At 42.9% G+C, this 23,300-nt stretch overlaps 1 protein-coding gene across 1 annotated transcript in view; it reads right to left on the bottom strand.

Moving 5' to 3' along the window:
- DNAH10 (dynein axonemal heavy chain 10) overlaps window positions 1–23,300 on the bottom strand; it is a 146,059-nt gene that overhangs the window by 89,051 nt on the left and 33,708 nt on the right. The window contains 9 exon segments of the mRNA XM_046025237.1: window positions 1,548–1,759; window positions 5,772–5,950; window positions 6,433–6,535; window positions 6,621–6,737; window positions 8,441–8,599; window positions 8,709–9,185; window positions 12,020–12,176; window positions 14,210–14,417; window positions 15,268–15,432. Coding sequence (XP_045881193.1) covers window positions 1,548–1,759; window positions 5,772–5,950; window positions 6,433–6,535; window positions 6,621–6,737; window positions 8,441–8,599; window positions 8,709–9,185; window positions 12,020–12,176; window positions 14,210–14,417; window positions 15,268–15,432 — 1,777 coding nt within the window.

Genomic DNA, 23,300 nt, shown 5'->3' with positions numbered 1-23,300 from the left:
AGGGGGACACAGGTGTCACAGCATGGATAACACCAGGTCACCAGAGAGAAGGGGAGTCCCTTTCCAGTTTCCCTCCACTCCTTCGATTACGTCAAGGAGAGAGAGTAAAGATTTCATTTATCTATTTGACAGACAGAGATCACAAGTAGGCAGAGAGGCAGGCAGAGAGAGGGGAGGAAGCAGGCTCCCCGCTGAGCAGAGAGCCCGATGTGGGGCTCGATCCCAGGACCCTGAGACCATGACACGAGCAGAAGGCAGAGGCCTAACCCACTGAGCCACCCAGGCGCCCCTCTAATGTTTTTATTTTTATAATTGCTTTCTATTTAAGGCAAAATCTTTCCATTTCCCATTTATGCCCGTGGTGTGAGTTCCTTCTTAGAACACATTCAAGTTTTTTTTAAAAAAAAAAAAAGCTGTTAGAAAAAAAATCAAGTTAATGACAGTATAAATGATTTTGGCAAGGACAGGACAAAAATGGTGAGAAGTAAGCTAAGTTTGGGAAACATTGGCTTATGGGCTTGAAAAACAGAACTGTAGCTAGAAAATGCTTTCTTGCTGAGCAGAATGATGTCGTCCTCTGCCGGCATTCCATGACTCTCTGTCCGCCAGCTGGGAGAGAGGATGAAGAGAGGAGTGTGGCAGGGAGAGAGTGAATCCTGCTCATTCCTGTCCCTGTGCGGACACGTCCCGATGATCCCAGACAAATGAGGAGTGGCTCTCCTCCATCCCACCCGCAGGACCACTGCTGCATTAAAATACCAGTGACACCTGTCACAAGTCATCTGTCACTGAGGGCAAGTCCAAATTAAAGATGCTATATGCAAAAAATGCGGGCCAATGGCAACATACCTTTTTTTTTTAAGAAGAGCATAAACTATCGCGTGAGAAATGTTTCGTAGCAATTGCATGTTGAAATGATGTTTTGTATAGATAGGGTTAGTTAAAATACATTACTAAAATTATTTTTACCTCTTTCTTTTAAAGCAGCTAATGGAAACATTTTAAATCAGTACCTGGGTCACAGATTTCTGCAAATACTGGATAGCACTGATCTAGATCCCCTACTGGTTTGTTTTTTGTTTTTTTAAACCGTTCAAATGAAGCAACCACAAATGCCCATTTACATCTGGTGGGTTTGTGCTTTTAAAAAAAAATAAGAGGGCGCCTGGGTGGCTCAGTGGTTTAAGCCGCTGCCTTCGGCTCAGGTCATGATCTCAGGGTCCTGGGATCGAGTCCCGCATCGGGCTCTCTGCTCGGCAGGGAGCCTGCTTCCCTCTCACTCTCTCTGCCTGCCTCTCTGCCTACTTGTATCTCTCTCTGTCAAATAAATAAATAAAAATCTTTAAAAAAAAAAAATTAAGAGAATCCTTGTGGTTGGCAATTGTCTAGAAAGTTCTCAAGGAAACAAGTCTGTAGAAATGTGACCTACATCTTTCGAGATCGGTGGGACTGTTGCAACCTTGGGCTTTGTCATCAGATCGAAGCAAGGACCTATTTTAGACTGAAGCACCTCCCCCTGTCTTAAGGGCTAACAGGACAAAACGAACCTGTCTCTCAGGGCCTCGTGCTTCAAGTCAAGAAGTAAAGGAATCGAGTCTTTGAACGCCTTCATCTTTGCCTCTAAATGGTAGGCCACCGATAAGTTTCGGACCTGCCGGGGCAGCTTTCTGAGGGACTTGAGAAAACCGTCGATTCCTTCCTGGAGGAACTGAATATTCAGGTTGGCCCAGAGGGTCTGGGACCATTCTGCTTTCGCAGCCTGGAAACGGGTGAGAAACAGTCCCATCAACAAGGCCCCTTTGACCGGTGGGAGCCCATACTCCATCCCTGGTCACGCCCCCTTCTTTGCAAACCAGAGCGCCCATCTAGCCACCAGAACCTCAGGTTCACAAAAGGAAGTATGGATTACTGGCTCCAAAATACAAACAAAATTATTCCAACTTTTTCAAGGCCCAGCCAAAATAATGCGGTCTCTTGAGGATGTGTGGAATCCAAAAATACATCTTCCTTCACAGGGGAGAAAAGGGAGAATCAGTAACAGGCATCTCTTAAGTCACAGAACATCTTAGTTCCTAAAGTCAGTATTTCATCCAGGTGTGGTCATAATGTGCTTCTCTTTCCCAGTAAAAGAAGCTAAGATTAAAAAAATACTTAAAATTTGGATAATCCTGCCGGATTAGCGTGCAGATAATCAGCATTTTGTGCTGGATTTCCTGATATTTAGCATATAAAGTACTACCTTACATAAAACTTACCATCTTGGATAGTCTGCATTTGCAACCTGTGACCTCAAGGCTCAATGGGGTTTTTTTGAGTCACAAAATTTATTTAACAGAAAATTGTGTTAATTGATGAAATACACAAATGGTAATTTTTTGACTTAGATGTAAATGACATTAAGATATATTTATAATTTTTCATTTTTTCCTTCATCTTCTGAAAAGATATTAAAAGCCCAAACACAGTTTTGGATTATTTTGAGACAAGTTAATGTCATTATAATGACATTCACAAGTCATTAACTTTTCTTTGTAAAAATTTAATGAGAGATGAATCAGAAAGAAACTAAAAGTACTTTTTGGAGTTCCTAAACCTAAACATACAGCCTGCCCATCATTATTGAGCCTTTCTTCCCTCCACCCTCCGTTCTCCTCCCCTCTCTCACTGACACATTTGGAAAAACTTCAACTGTGGATAAATCCCCTCCTTGACATTTGTTCAGTGCTCAACACCTACACCCGGACAGCCAACCATGATGGCTGAGGACACTCAACCTCGTTCACTGGCATCGGTCTAAATCCAAGGCCCTAAATCTGCCTTCCCTTGGGGCCCAGGTGCTGCCCCATTCTTTCCCACACCACCACCTCACCCCTGCTTCATTATCCTCAACCGGCCACACCCCTTCTGCCCATTGTCCTCTCTGCTTATCATCTTGCTACACATGTCTCTGAAGCAATCAGAATAGACCGTTCAACATCTACCACTGGAAGCACATCTGGGCATGTGCTCTGCCTTCCCCATATGACCCTACTGACTCCTACCCAAAGCCACATGCTGACCACCCCCTTTCCCTCGGACTCAAGGACACCAGACATCACTCTAGCAAATCTCCCTTCTGTCTTCTATCACCGTGTTTCCTCCTTCCTGGATCATTCCTATCACTAGGCAATTCCCATTTTTATTTCTCCCATCATAAAAAAAATTACCCTGACCCCACATCCCTTCTACCCAACCGCCACTCATTTCTCTGCTTCCCTTTGCAACAAAACACATTGGGAAAGTTGTCTAGATTTGGCGCTTCTGATTCCTCTCTCTCCATTCTCTCTCTTTTTTCATCTTTATTGGGGATTAACTGGCATACACAACTCAACATATTTAGATGCACAACTTGCCACATTTGGGCATGTGTGCCCACCCATGAGGTCATCACCACAGTTGAGATCATGAACTCATTTGCAGCTCTCAAAAGTCTCCTATCTCTCTGTAAACCCTCTCCCACCCACACACATTGCCCTGCTTTCTGCCATGATAAATTCATCAGCATGTTCTAGAACTGTATACAGACGGAATCATACAGGATGTGCTCTTCGGTGTCTCAGCAAGACGATTTTGAGGCCATCCACATCGTTGCCCTAGGACATCAACAGTTCAATCCTTTCTACAACTTTCTCGCATTCCGTGTGATGGACCGGCACAGTTTACCCACCCACTTGGTGGGGCGCTGGGTTGTTTCTAGTCTTGGGCTACCACAAGGAAAGCTCTGTGAACACGGATGTAAAAGTCTGTGCAAGGACCTATGCTCTCTGTGCTTTGGAGCAAATACTTTGGACTCACTCTAATCAGGCTTCGACGGCTACTATTCCATCGAAATGTTTCTTCCCAAGGTCACGGTGGCCTCCGTGATGTGAAATTCGGTGCTCATTCCACACATCCCCCCCCTTACCGGATCTGACGCAGCATGTGGGGCAGTCGGACAGCCCTGCCCCCTGGAAAGGCTGTTTTTACTTGGCTTCCAAGACATTCTACTCACCTGTTTGTCCTCCTCCTCTGAGGCCTCTCCTTGTTCTCCTTTCCTTTTAGGGGCATCTTGTGGTATCTGATGTTGGAGTACCCCACTCCTGGTTGTACCAGGCTGAATAGTGTCCCCCCTCCCAGAACTCATGTCCCCCTGGAACCTCAGAACATGACCTTATGTGGAGATCAGGCCTTTGCAGATGGAACTCATTAAGAGGTGGTCACCCTGAAGTAGGACAGGTCCTAAATCCAATGACTGCCCCGGGAAAACCTGCTCCTGGCTCAGGGCTTACTCAAATGCCACCACCCTGAGCCACCACCTTGCTCCCCTGGGCCCCACCATGCTCTGTCAACTGTAACCCTATTACACATCAGAGCACTATGTTGATTTGTTCTCGGGACAGCACAATGGTTAACTTTATGGGTGAACTTGACCAAGCCACAGGTGCACGGATATTTGGTTAAACATCATTCCAGACAACATTTCCCAAGGTGTTTCTGGGTGATAGTAACATTGCAATCAGCAGCCTGAGTAAAGCAGATTTCCCTCCCCTTGGAGGGTGGGCCTCATCCAATCCACTCAAGGACCAGAGAGAAAAAGACTGAGTAAGAAAGGTCTCTCTCTCTCTCTGTCTGTCTTCAAGCTGGGACACCAGCCTTCCCCTGCCTTTGAGCTCAGACCTGAGCCAGAGCTACACTGTCAGCTCTCCTGGGTCTCCAACTTGCCAACTCCACATATGGGGACTTCTACTCTCCATAACTGTATGATTGTTGTCTTATAACAAATCTATTTGGTGGGGTGCCTGGCAGTCAGTGGGTAGAGCACACGACTCCTGATCTTGGGGTTATGACTTTGAGCCCCACATTGGACAAAGAGTTTACATTAGATAGATAGGTAGATGGATATATAGATAGATAGATGATAGATCGATTGACCCATCAATTTGGTGTCTATTGATTCTGTTTCTTGGGAGAACCAAACTTAAACTTTCTCTCCTGGGGACTCAAGAGGGCAGAAATGGCATGGGCAGATGCAGCTCCCTTCCAGGCCCTCTTCTCCAACCACCACAGTGCTGGGCTCTACCGAGCCGAGTGAAGCGGTAGAGGAACGAATGAATGAATGGCATGAATTTGCATGGGGAGCATACCCCAAGAGAGCATCCAAATGTCATGGTAGTTGCTATTTTGTTTTAAAAGATTTTGATTTGAGAAAGAGAGCGCACGCATGAGAGGGGGGCAGAGGGAGAGGGAGAAGCAGCCTCCCCACTGAGCTGGGTGCCTGACTCGGGGCTCCATCCCAAGACGCCAGGATCACAACCTTAGCCAAGGCAGACACTTAACCAACTGAGCCACCGAGGTGCCCCAACATCAATTACTTTTAATTTCCACTTCCAACTAAATGGTTCACCCCACTCCTTACCCAAGCCCTAGCCACCAAAGGAAGTGTTCTTTTTTATTATTGTGGTAAAATACACATGACGCTTACCATTTTAAGCACTTTCACACATCCAATTCAGCGATATCAAGTATAGTCACCATGTTGGGCAATCATCACCACCATCCAGTTCCACGACTTTCTCCCCAAAGGAAAACCCTGGATCCATCAGCAATCGCTCCCCATCACTGCTTCCCAAGAGCCAAAATGAGAGCTTCTACGAAATTGGCCCCAGTCTCCTTATCATGGTGGCCTCACAATCCACTGGGCCCAGTTATTACCCACACTGCCTTCAGGGAGGGGTGTGCAGCCAGACGCTTACCTTTAGCCCTTCATAGAGCTCGTAGATGGCCTTCAGCCCATTCATTTCCTTCTGCACTTTGAGCAGCTCTGGGTACATTGTAATTGGAAGATCGAAAAGTTTCTCAGCATTAGCCAGCTCCTGGCGGTTCTTTTCATGTTTTGTGAGCTCTCTTTCAAAAGAGGCTAAAAGTTCTACTCCTGGTGAATAAGTAAACACATAGATCAGTGAGTGCCTAGAAATACAAGGTACACAAAATTGAGTAAGAAATCATAGGGGACATAAACTATCACTCCATCCACAGAAGCCATCTGGAAAGACACGTTGGGAGTTACCACAACTGTAGCTCTCTGTCATTCCAAAGGAAACCAGAGGGCCGAGTACGTATGTGAAATGCTCCAGTTAGAAAACTCTGTCTCCTTTGCATTTATCCCTCATCAACCTGGGCTGCACATGAGAATCCCCATGGGAGCTTTAAAAATCTTGGCATCTGGACCACCCTCCAAAACAACGGGATAGACTCTTCGGATCTGGGCCCCAGGCATCCTTGTGCTTTTGGGATCCTCAGGTGAACCCAGTGTATAGTCAAGGTCAGATGCCAGGGCTCCATTCCATCATCCCATGAAATTCTTAAGCAAACCACACTCAAGTACCTCAGTCAGTCCAACGGGAACATTCTTACCTTTGTCAAGATCGTCGCCAACAGAACCAGGGCCTTCACGGTAAAAACGCTTTGCAAAATCCTCTATCTGCTGTCTGTAATTTGATATTTCACCTCGACTAATCTGAGAAGGGCAGGATTGCATTAATTTATCAAAAAGGGATATTTGTCAATATCTTTACTCAGAAAGTAGAAAATTTAAAAGGTACCTCTGTGAAAGTTCTCTTGATGCCCCCAAGAGCATGCTCCACATTCACAGAGTCATTAAACAGATGCAACCACATGTTCTCAATGTTGTTAACCAGTTCTTTCTCTGCATCAGAAGGCTAATAAAATTTTTTTAATTAAAAAAAAAAAACAGAACAAACAATAAATGGTCTGCAATTTGGAACTGAAATTCTGGTCAAAGCTACTCCCCCCAAGCATTTCTGCTTCTGATAATAGCAGGCTGACTTATTTGAGCTCATGAGAAAACTGCTTCAATTAGAAAAATAATTATATATTTATAATGCAAACAAAATCAGAATGAAATCACATTTAAAAATAAGTAAATAATACACACAGAAAGAGAGATAACCTAGAGAGTTAAGCCCTTCATAAACTAAAATCCAGCTTCGAATCAACACAATCTCCAATTAAAACAAGGTTATCTTAGCTTGCTGGTGCATCCAGCTGTGCTGTCTGTCAGAAGCAAAAACACATCTTCTCTGATGAAATATAATATCTGGAGCCTCCAATTCTCTCTACAGATTTGTTACGTACAATGTCCAGAACTCAATCAGAAATAACAGGCAGATAAGGAGCAAAATGACTTTAAGGAAACCAAGAGACACACAGACAATACAAGCAGACCCTAATGGAGCTCTAAGACACAGAATTTTAAAATGTTTTACTTAGTAGATGGAAGCAAAGACAACATTGAGAACTTTTCTTTTAATTATAAAAATACAAATTTTGCAATACTGTACATTTTTCTGATGAGAGGATCCCTAGCTTTTTAGGCTATTGCTCAGTGAATGTGTTCAAAGCAGTCAAGCAACATAAACACTGAAATACAAATCTTAGGCAAATGTAGACTTATAATGGTTATCTGCTTCTTTTTTTAAAAAAGATTTTATTTATTTATTTGACAGAAAAAAATCACAAGTAGGCAGAGGCAGGCAGAGAGAGAGGAGGAAGCAGGCTCCCTGCTGAGCAGAGAACCCGATGCGGGGATCGAACCCAGGACCCTGAGATTATGACCTGAGCCGAAGGCAGAGGCTTTAACCCACTGAGCCACCCAGGCACCCCTCTGCATCTTCTTTCTAGTCTGTTTTTCTAGCTGATTCTTTTCGAGTGTATGTGACATACAGCATGCAAAATTTTGCATGCAGTTTCACAGGGAGGTCAGTCCCCCTCAAACTCCTCCACAGACTTCTAAAGATCCTTGAAACCACCCTGAATGACCCCTGATAAAGAAAACTGAATTATTATCCTCTACCCATTTCTTTTATCACATCATCCTCCTTCCTCTCTTACTCTCCCTCTCTCACTTATCATTTTTGCAAAAGCCTTTTACTTATTAAAGGAAATTAACACCAAAAATAAGAAAAAAAAAGAAAACAAAACAAAACAAGGGGAAGAATCAATATGGTGTGCTGTTACAGATCAATCTATGACAAAATACTACTTGAGCCATGCAAGATCAAGAAATAATCTGTTTCCATTATTCTAAATAACTGTGGGGTTGCTTTGCATTTAAATGTTACTACTTAAAGTCACATTTGAGGGGCACTTGGGTGGCTCAGTGGGTTAAAGCCTCTGCCTTAGGCTCAGGTCATGATCTCAGGGTCCTGGGATCAAGCCCTGCATCAGGCTCTCTGCTTGGCAGGGAGCCTGCCTCCCGCTCTCTCTCTGTCTGCCTCTCTGCCTACTTGTGATTTCTGTCTGTCAAATAAATAAATAAAATCTTTTTTAAAAAAAATTCATATTTGAGAAACATTTCTGAAAAGGGTCTTAGAATTCAACGATAAGAAAATCATTCACTCACAAAGACATTATACATCGCCATGGTGCGGTATCGCTCCTGGACATCCCTGTATCTCAGTTCCATGATCAGAGATTTACTTCTAATTTCTGCAATGGTTGCAAGGACAAACTTGAGATCTTCAAGGGTATTGGGGCTCTTCTTCAGGTTCTTGGCCAGGATCTAGAAAAGAAAGGACGAAGGACACTTAATGAACCTAGAAAAAAAACAGTTCCAAGGTAAGACCCAACTTTCGTGAGAAGCAGTTTCATTAAAACCAGGGACCCGCTACCTCCATCTCTTCATGGAGATTATAAAGCTCCTCCTTTGCGGACTCATTGAGAAGCTTCCCAAGCGAGATCACCCAGGACTTGGCATTTTCCTGCACGGTGTTTGCCAGAGGCCCTAGCTGGAGCCTGATGCAGTGCTCATCCTTGATTAAAGGGTGACGCAGGACGTCTTGGGCTATCTTGGAATAGAACTGCAGCTTTTCATCATACGCCACGCAAGGAGGTCTCTTGGCAGCGAACTTCTCCATCACAATGGCTTTGTCCAATTTCCACAGAGGTCGGTACCTCTTCCATTTCTGGAGGTACTTCATAAGACTCATCAGAATCCTGTGGACATTCTGGGGGATCATAACAGCTTGTTCAATGATCTGAGGGTTCACCGAAATATCGCTGTAGAAGCTGATTATAACAAGTTCTTCTTCCTCCCCCTTCTGAGGAGGGCATTCTATGCAACTGCCATGCATCCATCGAACAAAATGCTGGCAAAAGAAGAATTGGGGGAAAAGACAGCACTTCAGTATTTATCTTGCTTCCTATGTATATATTTATATGCAGGAATAAGTCTTGCTAATAATGGAAGTCACTGTATTATTTTTTCCCTTTCACGTTTTTACTGTGGTTAAAAAAAAAACACATGATGTAGAATTTGCCATTTTAGCCATTTAAAATATTTATAATTCAGTTACACTAAGCACATTCACAGTGCTGTATAACCCTCACGATGACCTCATTCTAGAAGTTCTTCTTTATCACTGAATTACCAATTAGTAGTTACTCCCCATTTCTCCCATTCCCCAGCCCTCAGCAACCACTATTCTACTCTCTGCCTCTATGAGTCTGACTTCATTTTTTATTTAAATTTTAGTTAACATACAGTGCAATATTGGTTTCCCGACAGAACGGGAGAAGATATTTGCAAATGACATATCTAATAAAAAGCTAGTATCCAAATTCTATAAAGAACTTATCAAACTCAATACCCAAAAACCAAATAATGCAGTTAAGAAAGAGGCAGAAGACATGAACAAAGAAAACATCCAGATGGCCAACAGACACAGAAGATGCTCAATGTCACTCATCGTCAGGGAAATGCCCATCAAAACCATGAGATCCCACCTCACACCTGTCAGAGAGGCTAAAATTAACAACACAAGAAACAACAGGTGTTGGTGAGGATGCGGGGAAAGGGAACCCTCCTACACTGTTGGTGGGAATGCAAGCTTGTGCTGCCACTCTGGAGAACAGTATGGAGGCTCCTCAGAAAGTTCAAAATAGAATTACTCTACAATCCAGCAATTGCCTCCTAGATATTTACCCAAAGGGTACAAAAATACAGATTCAAAGGGGTGCCTGCATCCCAGTGTTTATAGCAGCATTATCAACATTAGCCAAACTGGGGGGAGAGCCCAAACGTCCACCACTGACAAGTGGATAAAGAGGTGGTCTATATCTATACATACAATGGAATATGACTCAGTCATCAAAAAGAATAAAATCTTGCCATTTGCAAGATTGACATAGTTGGAGGTAGCATGTATAATGCTGAGCGAACAGATGAATATATGGGAAGTGGCGGAGAAAGGAGAGAGGAAAAACAAACCATGAGAGACCTCTTCAGGACAGAGAACAAACAGGGTTGAGGGAAGGAGGCGGGTGGGGGATGGGCTAGGTGGGGGATGGGCCTTAAGGAAGGCACCAGTTGTGATGAGCACTGGGTGTTGCAGGTAAGTGATGAATCACAGAAGTCTACTCCTGAAATCACTTTATTATTAATAAATTGTGCTAGATTGCAAAAATGACCACAATCCTTGGTTCCTCCCATCAAGGGACGAGTCCATTGGCAAAACTCTATCATGAGAGGGTCTATTCTTCCACCCTGCCCTAGCGTGTGACTTAACTTGACCAACGGAAAGGGGCAGACATGGTCTTGTGCCAGCTGTGGCCCGGCCGCTGCCCTCCTCATGCTCTTGAAACCGCGCAACCAGCAGACGAATGCACCTGAGCTAGCTTTGTAGACGATGGCAAGCCACACGCAGGAGAACCACGGTGCCCCAGCCAACAGCCAGCTGATCATCAGACATGTGACTGAGCACAGCCAGGACCAGAAGAACCTCTCAGCAGAACGCAGCCCATAGAACCATTAGCGAAGAAATTCAGTTATTGTTTTAAGCCACTAAGACTTAAAGTAAATTATTACAGAAAAAGCTAACTTTTAAAATAACAATAGCCATCCACTTCCTGAACATCAGTTTCCATATTTACAGATGGAGACGCATAAAGTCAGAAAAATGGACCCCCCCCAGGGTCCCAGAATGAATCTATGAATTTGACACCCCTTTACCACACAGTCAAGATTCCCTCTTCCTGGGGCGCCTGGGTGGCTCAGTTGTTATGCACCTGCCTTCAGCTCAGGGTCCTGGGATAAAGTCCCACATCAGTCTCCCTGCTCAGTGGGGAGCCTGCTTCTCCCTCTGCCCTTCCCCCCACTCGTGCTCACTCTCTATCAAATAAATAAAATCTTAAAATAAATAAATCTTTAAAAAAAAAAGCAGACAGGCAGGTCCTAGATTAAGACCATGGTAAGACCATGGTAAGGAGTTCAGATTATGTTCTAATGCAGTACAAAGTCATCTGGGGTTGTTGTAGAAGAGATCGGATGTGAAATGACTCCTATTTTAAAAAGCTAACTCTGGTCCTCCTCCCCTGTGGTGGAGAACAGGTTGTGGAAGCTTCTGCAGTCGTCCAGGTGCGGAATGACACACGGGAGTCCACCAGGCCTCCCAGGGCCAGGATGTGGATCGATGGGAGGAAACAGAAGAACCAAGGCTGGCTCCTAGATTTCTGGCTCATGCAATTGGGTTGGTGCTCATGCAAGTTTCCTGCAGTAGGATAACCTGGGGCAGGACCAGGCTGCAGGATGGGAAGTCAAGAATTCCACCTCAGACATGCCAAGGCTCAGGTCGGAGCAGACTCACCCAGGGGACAGGTGACTCGAATAGCACGGTGAGCAGCAGAGAGGTCTGGGCTGGAGACGGACGTGGGTGGTCGTCTCCCGAGGAATAGGATTAAAAGCCATAGGACTGGTTGTGATTGCATGGAGAGGAGAAAAGGGAGCTGGGATCAAGCCAGCATAGGCCACTCTGGGCTCTAGAGGTGTAGAGGAAGAGCCAGGAAGGAGACCAACAGTGTGGACAAGGAGCAGAGCGGAGCCTGGGTTCGCCACCTCCTTAGCAATTCGCTTCCCAAAGCCTGTGGGCCAGCCGTCAGGGGCAACAAGCCCCCTGTGAATCCACACAGACACGTCTGCCCTTACCTTGGTGATCTCCACACAGTTTCGGACACAGTGGACGCACATTTTGTCTATCTCACTTGCGTTGGGATGCAAGATGATCTCGGGAGCCGTCAGGATGGTATCCGTTTGAAACAAAGGAACGTTCCCAAGGATTAGAGAATTAAAAGACTGCAAATTCCTGGGAGGGGTTAATAAAAGAGACCCAGGGCTCCCTGGAGTGACGTACATCCAACACTCGAGGGAAACAGCTAGCATCACAAGAGCCACACGTGGAAACCTGCCGTGAGGAACAGCTCACGTCATAGCAGAGAGCATACGCTGAGTTTCGTTATATACCCTTGTTTGGGCCTACATTTTTAAATAGCTCATTTCTACTTTTGGGAAGTGAATTTCAGTTGGAAGACACTTAAATAACAGTGCTGACTTCCAGAAACTCTTCCACCTGGCTCAGGAAAAACGGTCTTCATACTGGCTTTGTCTTCCCCGAGAGAGTCCCTCACTCTTGTAGCTTGCTCCGGGTCTCCAGGATGCAGCTCAAAGGTGGCCTCTGGAGGGCCTTCTTGACCACCCAGTTAACACAGCTGCTCTGTTTTCTCCCAGGAACACTATTCTGCCTTATTTCTTTCATAGAAATCATGTTGGTTATGTCCTTTTCCTTGTGTTTTGTATATCTCCTATGAAGATGGAGAAGCTCCAGAAGGACAAGGTCCCTGCCTGGTCCAGTGCCTGGCACATGCAGGCTCTAAGAAACCTGTGAATGAATGAGTGGATGGATGGATGGATGGATGAGTGGATGGATGGATGGATGGATGGATGGATGGATCACATAGCATATTAGAAAGGGAAACATCACAGGAAGTGGCCTATGTTAAGAGGCTGATGCAGGAATCTAAGTAAGAAACAATTAAAAAAATGAAATGTGTAGAACATAGATTTTTGTAAATGATCAACTTAGTGAAATTTATCAAACTGAGTCCAGGAAGCAAGACAACCAAACATGCTTATTTTATTTACCAATGTCTTGTTCCAAAGTAGATTTTATCAGCTCACAAAAATAACTGCAGTAAGAGACCCTAAAATCAAAGTGGGATAAAATATGAAAGGACACTAATCACAGATGTTTAATAAAGTGATCACTGACCCAGATTCACATTCTAGCCCTTCTTCTTACTAGATGTGTGTGTGTGGCCTTAGGCAAGTCACCTATCCTCCCAGAAGTCTGTGTCTGAAAAATTGGGAGGAGATTGTAAAGAGTGTAACATGAGCCTGGTGCAGAGTAAGCTCCCATGTGACAGATTTTAAAAATATATATAGAGAGAGAGAGAGAGCCAAGAATGAGACAATGCAAACATAAGTACCTATACACTTGCTGCATTTAGGCTACAAATTGGGTTCTGAGTTTCCCAGCAGCCAAGGAGAAAAGGGAAAGCTATGAAGTCAACAACTCATAGTACCCACACCATTTAAAACAAAACAACAAAAAAATGACAGACAAAAAAGAAAACTCCTTTTTCAGGAGACTAGGATCAGAAGGGACACTAGAGAAATTTCTTCTGGGATCCTTCACAAAGAAGGGGTTGCATGATGAAATGAATACCACCCTCGACAATGTGGAGGTAAGAGTCCCAGTGTGATGGTCCCATCACATTGACTTAGGGTCATTCTAGGAAACCAGACTAGGAATTCCTAGAATGATCCTTAGTCAATGTGATGAAGCTCAGGCAGTGAGCTTTGAGCTGGTCTAGTTGAGGTGCTGAGCTGTGGGCTGAGAGCTCTAGAAGGGAAAGGAGAGCCTTGCCTGTTGTGAGATTGGCACACGTAATAGACATTCAACACATATGTGATGCCCATGCCAACTGGGGATTTGCTGTAGACCATCAGGGAGAGTAATCGGGTCATATGTCCTTCAGTTCAGCCTCTCTCAGTATAGGGGAGGGCATCACCTAGGATTTGAGTAATATTGAGTGACAAGATGCATGTCTTTAGGATGCTGATGTGGGAAGAGAAATCATTTCCTTTTCGGAATGTTGAGGGGCCTAATGAGAGCCAAATGGGAAAGTCACCCTTCCATCCTGGGAGCACCAGAAAGCAGACTTACTGTCCAGATGATTTCTGCTCTGCATTTTGTGACTCCCTTTTTAACTATTCATATATGTAAATTATTTTAACCTATGTACCCCGTCTTTAAAACAGGCAGCAAGATTAACTTACTTCAGGATGAGCTTCGTCAAGACCTCATAAATTTTACGTTCCCAGTATTCATAATAGGAGCCCAGCTTGGGAGCCTTGCCCGTGTTGGTGTGGATGACCAGACCCTCGACTTTGGTCAGTAGAGGCCCGATGGCAAGATACCACCTGACCATGTGATCCACATCTTTGGCCCTTTCCCTTTCAATGTGCTCAAAGAACTCCTTCACGCCTGTAGAGGAAGACATTGGTTACCATTCTTCGAGAATGCAGGAAAGGACATTACTCACAAAGCAATCCAAACGTCAGCTGTATCTCTTAGAAACCAGAGAGGGAGACAAACCACAAGAGACTCTTAATCTCAGGGAAGAAACTGAGGGTTGCTGGAGAAGAGGGGTGTGGGAGGGATGGGGTGGCTGGGAGATGGACATTGGCATGGGGGGATGCAGTGTGTGCTATGGTGAGTGTTGTGAATTTTGTAAGCCTGATGAATCACAGACCTGTACCCCTGAAACAAATAATACATTATATGTTAATTTAAAAAATACAAAACCAGCCTCTAACCTAGACTGAAAGAAAAAAATAAGTCAATACCAAAAGTTAAGACGTGCCCTAATCAAAAAATAAACGACAACACGGGAATGCCCATTGTGCCTGCCAAAGCATACCCCATTCAAAAGAGGGCTCTTAGATCTTTGTACAATCTTGCTTTTCTTAAATTGCTTTTTGATTAGTCTAAGGCCATGTAAAAGACCTTGTTTAAACAAGTGAATGTGAGCCCATAAGAACACACTCTACTTTACTGTTACAAAGTTATTGACAAAAATACTACTGATTGTCAGACTCCAGAATTTGAAAACTGTCTAAGCAATATAGAAAACATGACAAAAAGCAAGAATTACTCATGATCCTTTCAAGTAAGTGACTGAGACCTTTGGGAATGTTTTGTTTGTTCCATTCGTGGAACAAGTGTGTGTGTGTGTGTGTGTGTGTGTGTGTGTGTGTGTGTGTGTGCAATCATAACCAACAGAGTTTTTTTCTTCATTTCTTCTGTTATCAGAGAAACAAGAAATCATATCTACCTGGGAGATCTTCCTCATTTTTGGGTGCCGGATATTTAAAGAGGTTTATAGACTCTATTAACATAAGCCTGTTAGAAATGTCATCTGCATTCTTATGAATCTGGTGGACAAGGGACTCAAATTTCCCAATGGCCTGTTTGCACCGAGTTATGTAGTCAGCAATACCTTTGGGGAAAAAAGACAAAGAGAAAGGAGAAAAAAAAAAAGGTATTTCTCTTTCAAACTCTTTCTTTCCATACCCTGCCGACCAACATCTGGGAGGTTAATACTGGCATCTGTTCACAGGAAAGACCCTCCTCATCTCACCCCCTTGGGTTTTGGTGGTGGCAAACATCCCCTTAGCACTCTTAGGGATGAGGACAAGGAGCCCTGTTCTCAGAATCTACCTGGGATGCCTGGGGGGCTCAGTCAGTGAAGCTTCACCTTTGGTTCAGGTCATAATCTCAGGTCCTGGGGATCAAGCCCCATGTTGGGCTCCCTGCTCAGCGGGGAGACTGTTTCCTCCTCTGTCCCTCCCCACTGCTGTGTGCTCTCTCTCTCACTTCTCTCTTAAATAAATAAATAAAATCTTAAAAAAAGAATCAAATGATACATTTTCTCGGTTCAGAGTTTAGCTAATCATCATCTAGAGCAGGAGATGTAGTGAGGAGAAAGAGAAGGTCCAACTCCATTGTCTTCCCACTGCTATGGAAACACGAACCTTCCACTCTACCCTACTCTGCCTCCAGTCTCCTCTGGCCTGTTGCTTAGAAAAGTAGCCAGTAACGACATGAATAGTAAACCTGGATTAAACACATATAATTGGTCCGGCAGTGGTCTAAGCATGTCACTGTCATCAAGTTTATACAACAATCCCGTGAACTGGGTACAAAGATGATAATGACCTTACAGATGAGGACACTGGCCCTCCACAAAGTTGAGTCACAAGGGTAGAGCTGGACTTTTAACCCAGGGGGTTTAACTTGGCAGCCCAAGTGCAAATATGCATGTTCTCTATTCAAAGAAGGGAAGAAGAGAAGGAAATGACAAGGAGAAGAGGGGAGAATATTTGAAAAGAAGGGAAAAAAGAAGAGCAAAAATGCCTTGCTTATTTAAAAAAGCAAAGGGCACATGTTGTAATGAGCAATGGGTGTTATACCCAAATAATGAATCATGGAACACTACATCAAAAACTGTACTGTATGGTGTATGTACTGTATGGTGACTAATATAATAAAAAATAAACAAAAATAAAATTAAATTAGAAGGGAAAGGGAGGACGCCTGGGTGGCTCAGTCACTTAAGCACCTGCTTTCAGCTCAGGTCATGAACCCAGGGTCCTGAGATTGAGCCCCACAACAGGCTCTCCACTTGCAGAGAGCCTGTTTCTTCCTTTCCCTCTGCCACTGCCCCTGCTTGCGTGCATGCTCACTCTGTCTGTGTGTCAAATAAATAAATAAAATCTTTAGAAATTTTAAAATTAAAAAGTAAAGGGAGATTCTACTTCTAAGAAGAGGGAGTACATGTGTTTTCCCTTATTCCTCCTACTAAACACAGTTAGGAACCCTGCACATTATCTATAAAACAAATATAAGACTCTAAAAGGTGGAGAGAAGCCAACCAGATAGGGATCTTGGGACCCAAAAAATAAGTTCCTTTTCCTTCTATATCTCAGACTTAGAGATTAAGAAAACGGCAACCCAGATTGGATAAAACGACAGGACCCATCCATATGTTGTCTACAGGAGACCCATTTTGAACCTAAAGATACACCCAGACTGAAAGTGAAGGACGGAGAAGCATCTTTCATGCCAATGGGCCTCAAAAGAAGGCTGGGATAGTGATTCTCATATCAGATAAATTATATTTTAAACTAAAGACTGTAGTCAGAGATACAGAAGGACACTACATAATTCTTAAAGGGACTATCCACCAAGACGATCTAACAATTGTAAATATCTACACCCCCAATATAGGAGCAGCCAATTACATAAGAAAACTATCAATCAAGATAAAGAGTCATATTGATATGAATACACTAATAGTAGGAGATCTTAACATGCCTCTCTCAGTAATAGATCATCCAAGCAGAAAATCAATAAAGAAACAAGAGCATTGAATGACATATTGGACCAGATGGACCTCATAGATATACACAGAACATTCCACCCTAAAACAGAATACTCATTCTTCTCAAGTGCACATGGAACCTTCTCCAGAATAGACCACATACTGGGTGACAAATCAGAACTCAACCAATACCAAAAGACTGACATTATTCCCTGCATATTCTCAGATCACAATGCTTTGAAACTGGAGCTCAATCAAGCTCAATCACAAGGAAAAGTTTGGAAGGAACTCAAACACCTGGAAGCTAAAGACCACCTTGCTTAAGAATGCTTGGATCAACCAGGAGATCAAAGAAGAACTTAAACAATTCATGGAAACCAATGAGAATGAAGACACTTCAGTCCAAAACCTATGGGATACAACAAAGGCGGTTCTGAGGGGGAAATACATAGCCATCCAAGCCTCCCTCAAAAAAATTGAAAAATCCAGGGGCGCCTGGGTGGCTCAGTGGGTTAAGCCTCTGCCTTCGGCTCAGGTCATCATCTCAGGGTCCTGGGATCGAGCCCCACATCAGGCTCTCTGCTCAGCAGGGGGCCTGCTTCCCTCTCTCTCTCTCTGTCTGCCTCTCTGCCTACTTGTGATCTCTTTCTGTCAAGTAAATAAATAGAATCTAAAAAAAAAAAAAAAAATTAGAAAAATCCAGAATACACCAGCTGTCTCTACACCTTAAAGAACTGGAGAATCAACAACAAATCAAACCAACTCCACACATAAGAAGGGAAATAATCAAGATTAGAACAGAGATCAATGAGGTAGAAACCAGAGATACAGTAGAACGTATCAATGAAACTAGAAGCTGGTTTTTTGAAAGAATCAATAAGATTGATAAACCACTGGCCACACTAATCCAAAAGAAAAGAGAGAAAGCCCAAATTAATAAAATTATGAATGAAAAGGGAAAGATCACAACTAACACCAAGGAAGTAGAAACAATCATCAGAAATTATTACCAAACAGTTATATGCCAATAAGCTAAGCAACCTAGATGAAATCTATGCATTCCTGGAAAACTATAAACTCCAAAAACTGAACCAGGAAGAAAATGACAACCTGAATAGACTGATATCCAGCAAAGAGATTGAAGCAGTGATCAAAAACCTCCCAAAAAACAAGAGCCCAGGAACTGACGGATTCCCTGGGGAATTCTACCAAACTTTCAAAGAAGAAATAACATCTATTCTCCTGAAGCTGTTTCAAAAAATTGAAGCAGAAGGAAAACTTCAGACTCTTTTTATGAAGCCAGCATTACCCTGATCCCCAAACCAGGCAAAGACCCTACCAAAAAGGAGAATTTCAGACCAGTATCACTGATGAATATGGATGCTAAGATTCTCAACAAGATCCTAGCAAACAGGATCTAACAGCACATTAAAAAGATTATCCACCATGACCAGGTGGGATTCATCCCTGGGTTACAAGAATGATTCAACATTCGCAAATCAATCAATGTGATAGAACAAATCAATAAGAGAAGAGGGAAGAACCACATGGTCCTCTCAATTGATGCAGAAAAAGCATTTGACAAAATCCAGCATCCGTTCCTGACCAAACGCTGCAAAGTATAGGGATAGAGGGAACATTCCTGAACTTCATAAAATCTATCTATGAAAGACCCACAGCAAATATCATCCTCAATGGGAAAAAGCTTGCAGCCTTCCTGTTGAGATCAGGAACACGACAAGGATGCCCACTCTCACCACTCTTGTTCATCATAGTATTAGAAGTCCTAGCAACAGCAATCAGACAACAAAGAGAAATAAAAGGTATCCAAATTGGCAATGAAGAAGCCAAACTCTCTCTCTTCGCTCATGACATGATTCTTTATATGGAAAACCCAAAGGACTCCACCCCCAAACTACTAGAACTCATACAGCAATTCAGTAACGTGGCAGGATACAAAGTCAATGTACAGAAATCAGTGGCTTTCTTATACACTAACAATGAAAATACAGAAAGGGAAATTAGAGAATCAATTCCATTTACTATAGCACCAAGAACCAAAGATACCTGGGAATAAACCTAACCAGAGAGGTAAAGGATCTGTACTTGAGGAACTACAGAACACACATAAAAGAAATTGAAGAAGACATGAAAAGATGGAAGACCATTCCATGCTCTTGGATCGGAAGAATAAACATTGTTAAAATGTCTACACTGCCTAGAGCAATATATACTTTTAATGCCATTCCGATCAAAATTCCACCAGTATTTTTCAAAGAGCTGGAGCAAATAATCCTAAAATTTGTATGGAATCAGAAGAGACCCCAAATTGCTAAGGAAATGTTGAAAAACAAAAACAAAACTGGTGGCATCTCGTTACCTGATTTCAAGCTTTACTACAAAGCTGTGATCACCAAGACAGCGTGGTACTGGCATAAAAACAGACACATAGACCAGTGGAACAGAGTAGAGAGCCCAGATATGGACCCTCAACTCTATGGTGAAATAATCTTCGACAAAACAGGAAAAAATATACAGTGGAAAAAAGACAGTCTCTTCAATAAATGGTGCTGGGAAAACTGGACAGCTATATGTAGAAGAATGAAACTCGACCATTCTCTTACACCGTACACAAAGATAAACTCGAAATGGATAAAAGACCTCAATGTGATACAGGAAGCCATCAGAATCCTAGAGGAGAACATAGGCAGTAACCTCTTCGATATCAGCCACAGCAACTTCTTTCAAGATATGTCTCCAAAGGCAAAGGAAACAAAAGCGAAAATGAACTTTTGAGACTTCATCAAGATCAAAACTACTGCACAGCAAAGGAAACAGTCAACAAAACAAAAAGGCAACAAACAGAATGGGAGAAGATATTTGCAAATGACAGTACAGACAAAAGATTGATATCCAGGATCTATAAAGAACTCCTCAAATTCAACACACACAAAACAGATAATCATATCAAAAAAATGGGCAGAAGATATGAACAGACACTTTTCCAATGAAGACATACAAATGGCTATCAGACACATGAAAAAATGCTCATCATCACTAGCCATCAGGGAGATTCAAATTAAAACCATATTGAGATACCACCTTACACCAGTTAGAATGGTCAAAATTAGCAAGACAGGGGGCGCCTGGGTGGCTCAGTGGGTTAAGCCGCTGCCTTCAGCTCAGGTCATGATCTCGGGGTCCTGGGATCGAGTCCCACATCGGGCTCTCTGCTCCGCGGAGAGCCTGCTTCCCTTCCTCTCTCTCTGCCTGCCTCTCTTGTGATTTCTCTCTGTCAAATAAATAAATCTTTAAAAAAAAAATTAGCAAGACAGGAAACAACATGTGTTGGAGAGGATGTGGGGAAAAGGGAACCCTCTTACACTGTTGGTGGGAATGCAAGTTGGTGCAGCCACTTTGGAGAACAGTGTGGAGATTCCTCAAGAAATTAAAAATAGAGCTTCCCTATGACCCTGCAATTGCACTGCTGGGTATTTACCCCAAAGATACAGATGTAGTGAAAAGAAGAGCCATCTGTACCCCAATGTTTATAGCAGCAATGGCCACGGTCGCCAAACTGTGGAAAGAACCAAGATGCCTTTCAACGGATGAATGGATAAGGAAGATGTGGTCCATATACACGATGGAGTATTATGCCTCCATCAGAAAGGATGAATACCCAACTTTTGTAGCAACATGGACGGGACTGGAAGAGATTATGCTGAGTGAAATAAGTCAAGCAGAGAGAGTCAAGTATCATATGGTTTCACTTATTTGTGGAGTATAACAAATGACATGGAGGACATTGGGGGATGGAGAGGAGAAGGAAGTTAAGGGAAATTGGAAGGGGAGGTGAACCATGAGAGACTATGGACTCTGAAAAAGAACCCGAGGGTTTCGAAGGGGCGGGGCGTGGGAGGTTGGGGGAACCAGATGGTGGGTAATAGGGAGGGCACGTATTGCATGGAGCACTGGTGTTGTGCAAAAACAATAAATACTGTTATGCTGAAAAAAAATTAATTAAAAAAAAAAAAGAAATTGGCAACCCTGGGATAGGGAGAGTGTGGTTGGGTTATGGACATTGGGGAGGGCATGTGCTATGGTGAGTGCTGTGAAGTATGTAAGCCTGAGGATTCACAGACCTGTACCCCTGGGGCAAATAATACATTATATGTTAATAAAAATAATTTAAAAAAAAAGAAACTGGCAACCCATAAATGCTAAAGCCCCAAAAAGCGTGTTCTGTCTAGCCAAAGGAAAGGAACATCCTGACAAGACAGAAAATTTTACAAAGTAACTGCTCTACTCTAGCCAAACACCACAGAAAAATCTGTGACCTCACCCAAATCCTTGCCAATAAGGACCAGTTGTGGGGCCTAGACGTCCACGTTCATACTACTGTGATGAGGCACCTTGATCTCTCTACCAGAGAACGCCATGGAGGTAAAAGGGACCATGTACAAAAAATTAATTGTATCTCTATAAACTAGCAATGAACAAGTAGACCCCAAAATTAAAAACACAGTATCATTTATAACCACTCATCAAAAGATTAAATACTTCAGCATAAATCTAACAAAACATGTACAAAACTTGTATGTTGAAAACTAAACAGTGCTAATGAAAGAAATAAAAAATCTAAATAAATGGAAAGATATACCATGTTCATGGATTGCAAAGCTCAACAGAGTTCAGATATCAATTTTCCTTAAATTGATATACAGAGCTAACATAATTCCCATCAAAATCCCAGTAAGCATTTTTTGGTAGATATAGACAAGATTATTCTAAAATTTATATGGAAAATCAAAGGAACTGGAACAGCCAAAACAATTTGCCTAAGGAAAAAAATGGGAAGAATCAATCTAGCCAATTTCCAGACTTACCATATATCTATAGTAATCAAGACTGTGATACTGGCAGAGGAACAGACACATAGATCAATGGAAAAGAATAAGGAACCCAGAAAGAGACCCATACAAATATGCCCAGCTAGTTTTCTACACAGATGCAAATTCAATTTAATGGAAAAAGTTAGCCTTCTCAATTAACGATTAGACATCCATCATCAAGAAGGAGGAGGAGGGGCACCTGGGTGGCTCAGTGGGTTAAAGCCTTTGCTTCAGCTCAGGTCATGATCTCAGGGTCCTGGGAAGCCCCTGCTTCCTCCTCTCTCTCTGCCTGCCTCTGTGCCTACTTGTGATCTCTGTCAAATAAATAAAATCTTGAAAAAAAGGAAGAGGAGGAGAAGGAGGAGGGGGAAGAAGAGGAGGAGGAAGAAGGAAGAGAAATAAACTTCAACTATAGTCTCATACTTTGAACAAAAAAATTAACCAAGATTGATCACAAACTTAACTGTAAAATACAAAATTATAACATATTTAGGAAAAATAGGAGAAAGTCTTTGGGATGTATATCAGGCAAAAAGAATCCTTAGACTTGACACCAAAAGCATGATCCAGAAAAGGGAAACTTGATAAACTGGGATTCTCAAAATTTTAAACTTTCAGCTATTAAGACAATGAAAACACAAGTTCGGGAGTGGGAGGAAATATCTGCAAACCACATATCCAACAAGGGGCTAGTATATAAATACATAAAGAACTCTCAAAACTCACAGTGAAAAAGCAAACAGTATCATCAGAAGACATAGAACATTTCACTGAAGAAGATACACAGATGGCAAACAAGCACATGAAACCATGCTCAACATCATAACCAATCCAGAAATGCAAATCAAACCCATAATGAGACCATTACACAGCTATACAATGATTTTAATTAAAAAAAAAAAAAAAACAGGGCGCCTGGGTGGCTCAGTGGGTTAAGCCGCTGCCTTCGGCTCAGGTCATGATCTCAGGGTCCTGGGATCGAGTCCCGCATCGGGCTCTCTGCTCAGCAGGGGGCCTGCTTCCCTCTCTCTCTCTCTGCCTGCCTCTCTGCCTACTTGTGATCTTTCTCTGTCAACTAAATAAATAAAATCT

This window comes from Meles meles, chromosome 12 (assembly GCF_922984935.1).
Source record: "Meles meles chromosome 12, mMelMel3.1 paternal haplotype, whole genome shotgun sequence".
NCBI lineage: Eukaryota > Metazoa > Chordata > Mammalia > Carnivora > Mustelidae > Meles > Meles meles.
Note: the sequence above shows the minus strand (reverse complement) of the source record. Positions and strands in the feature narration are given on the sequence as shown.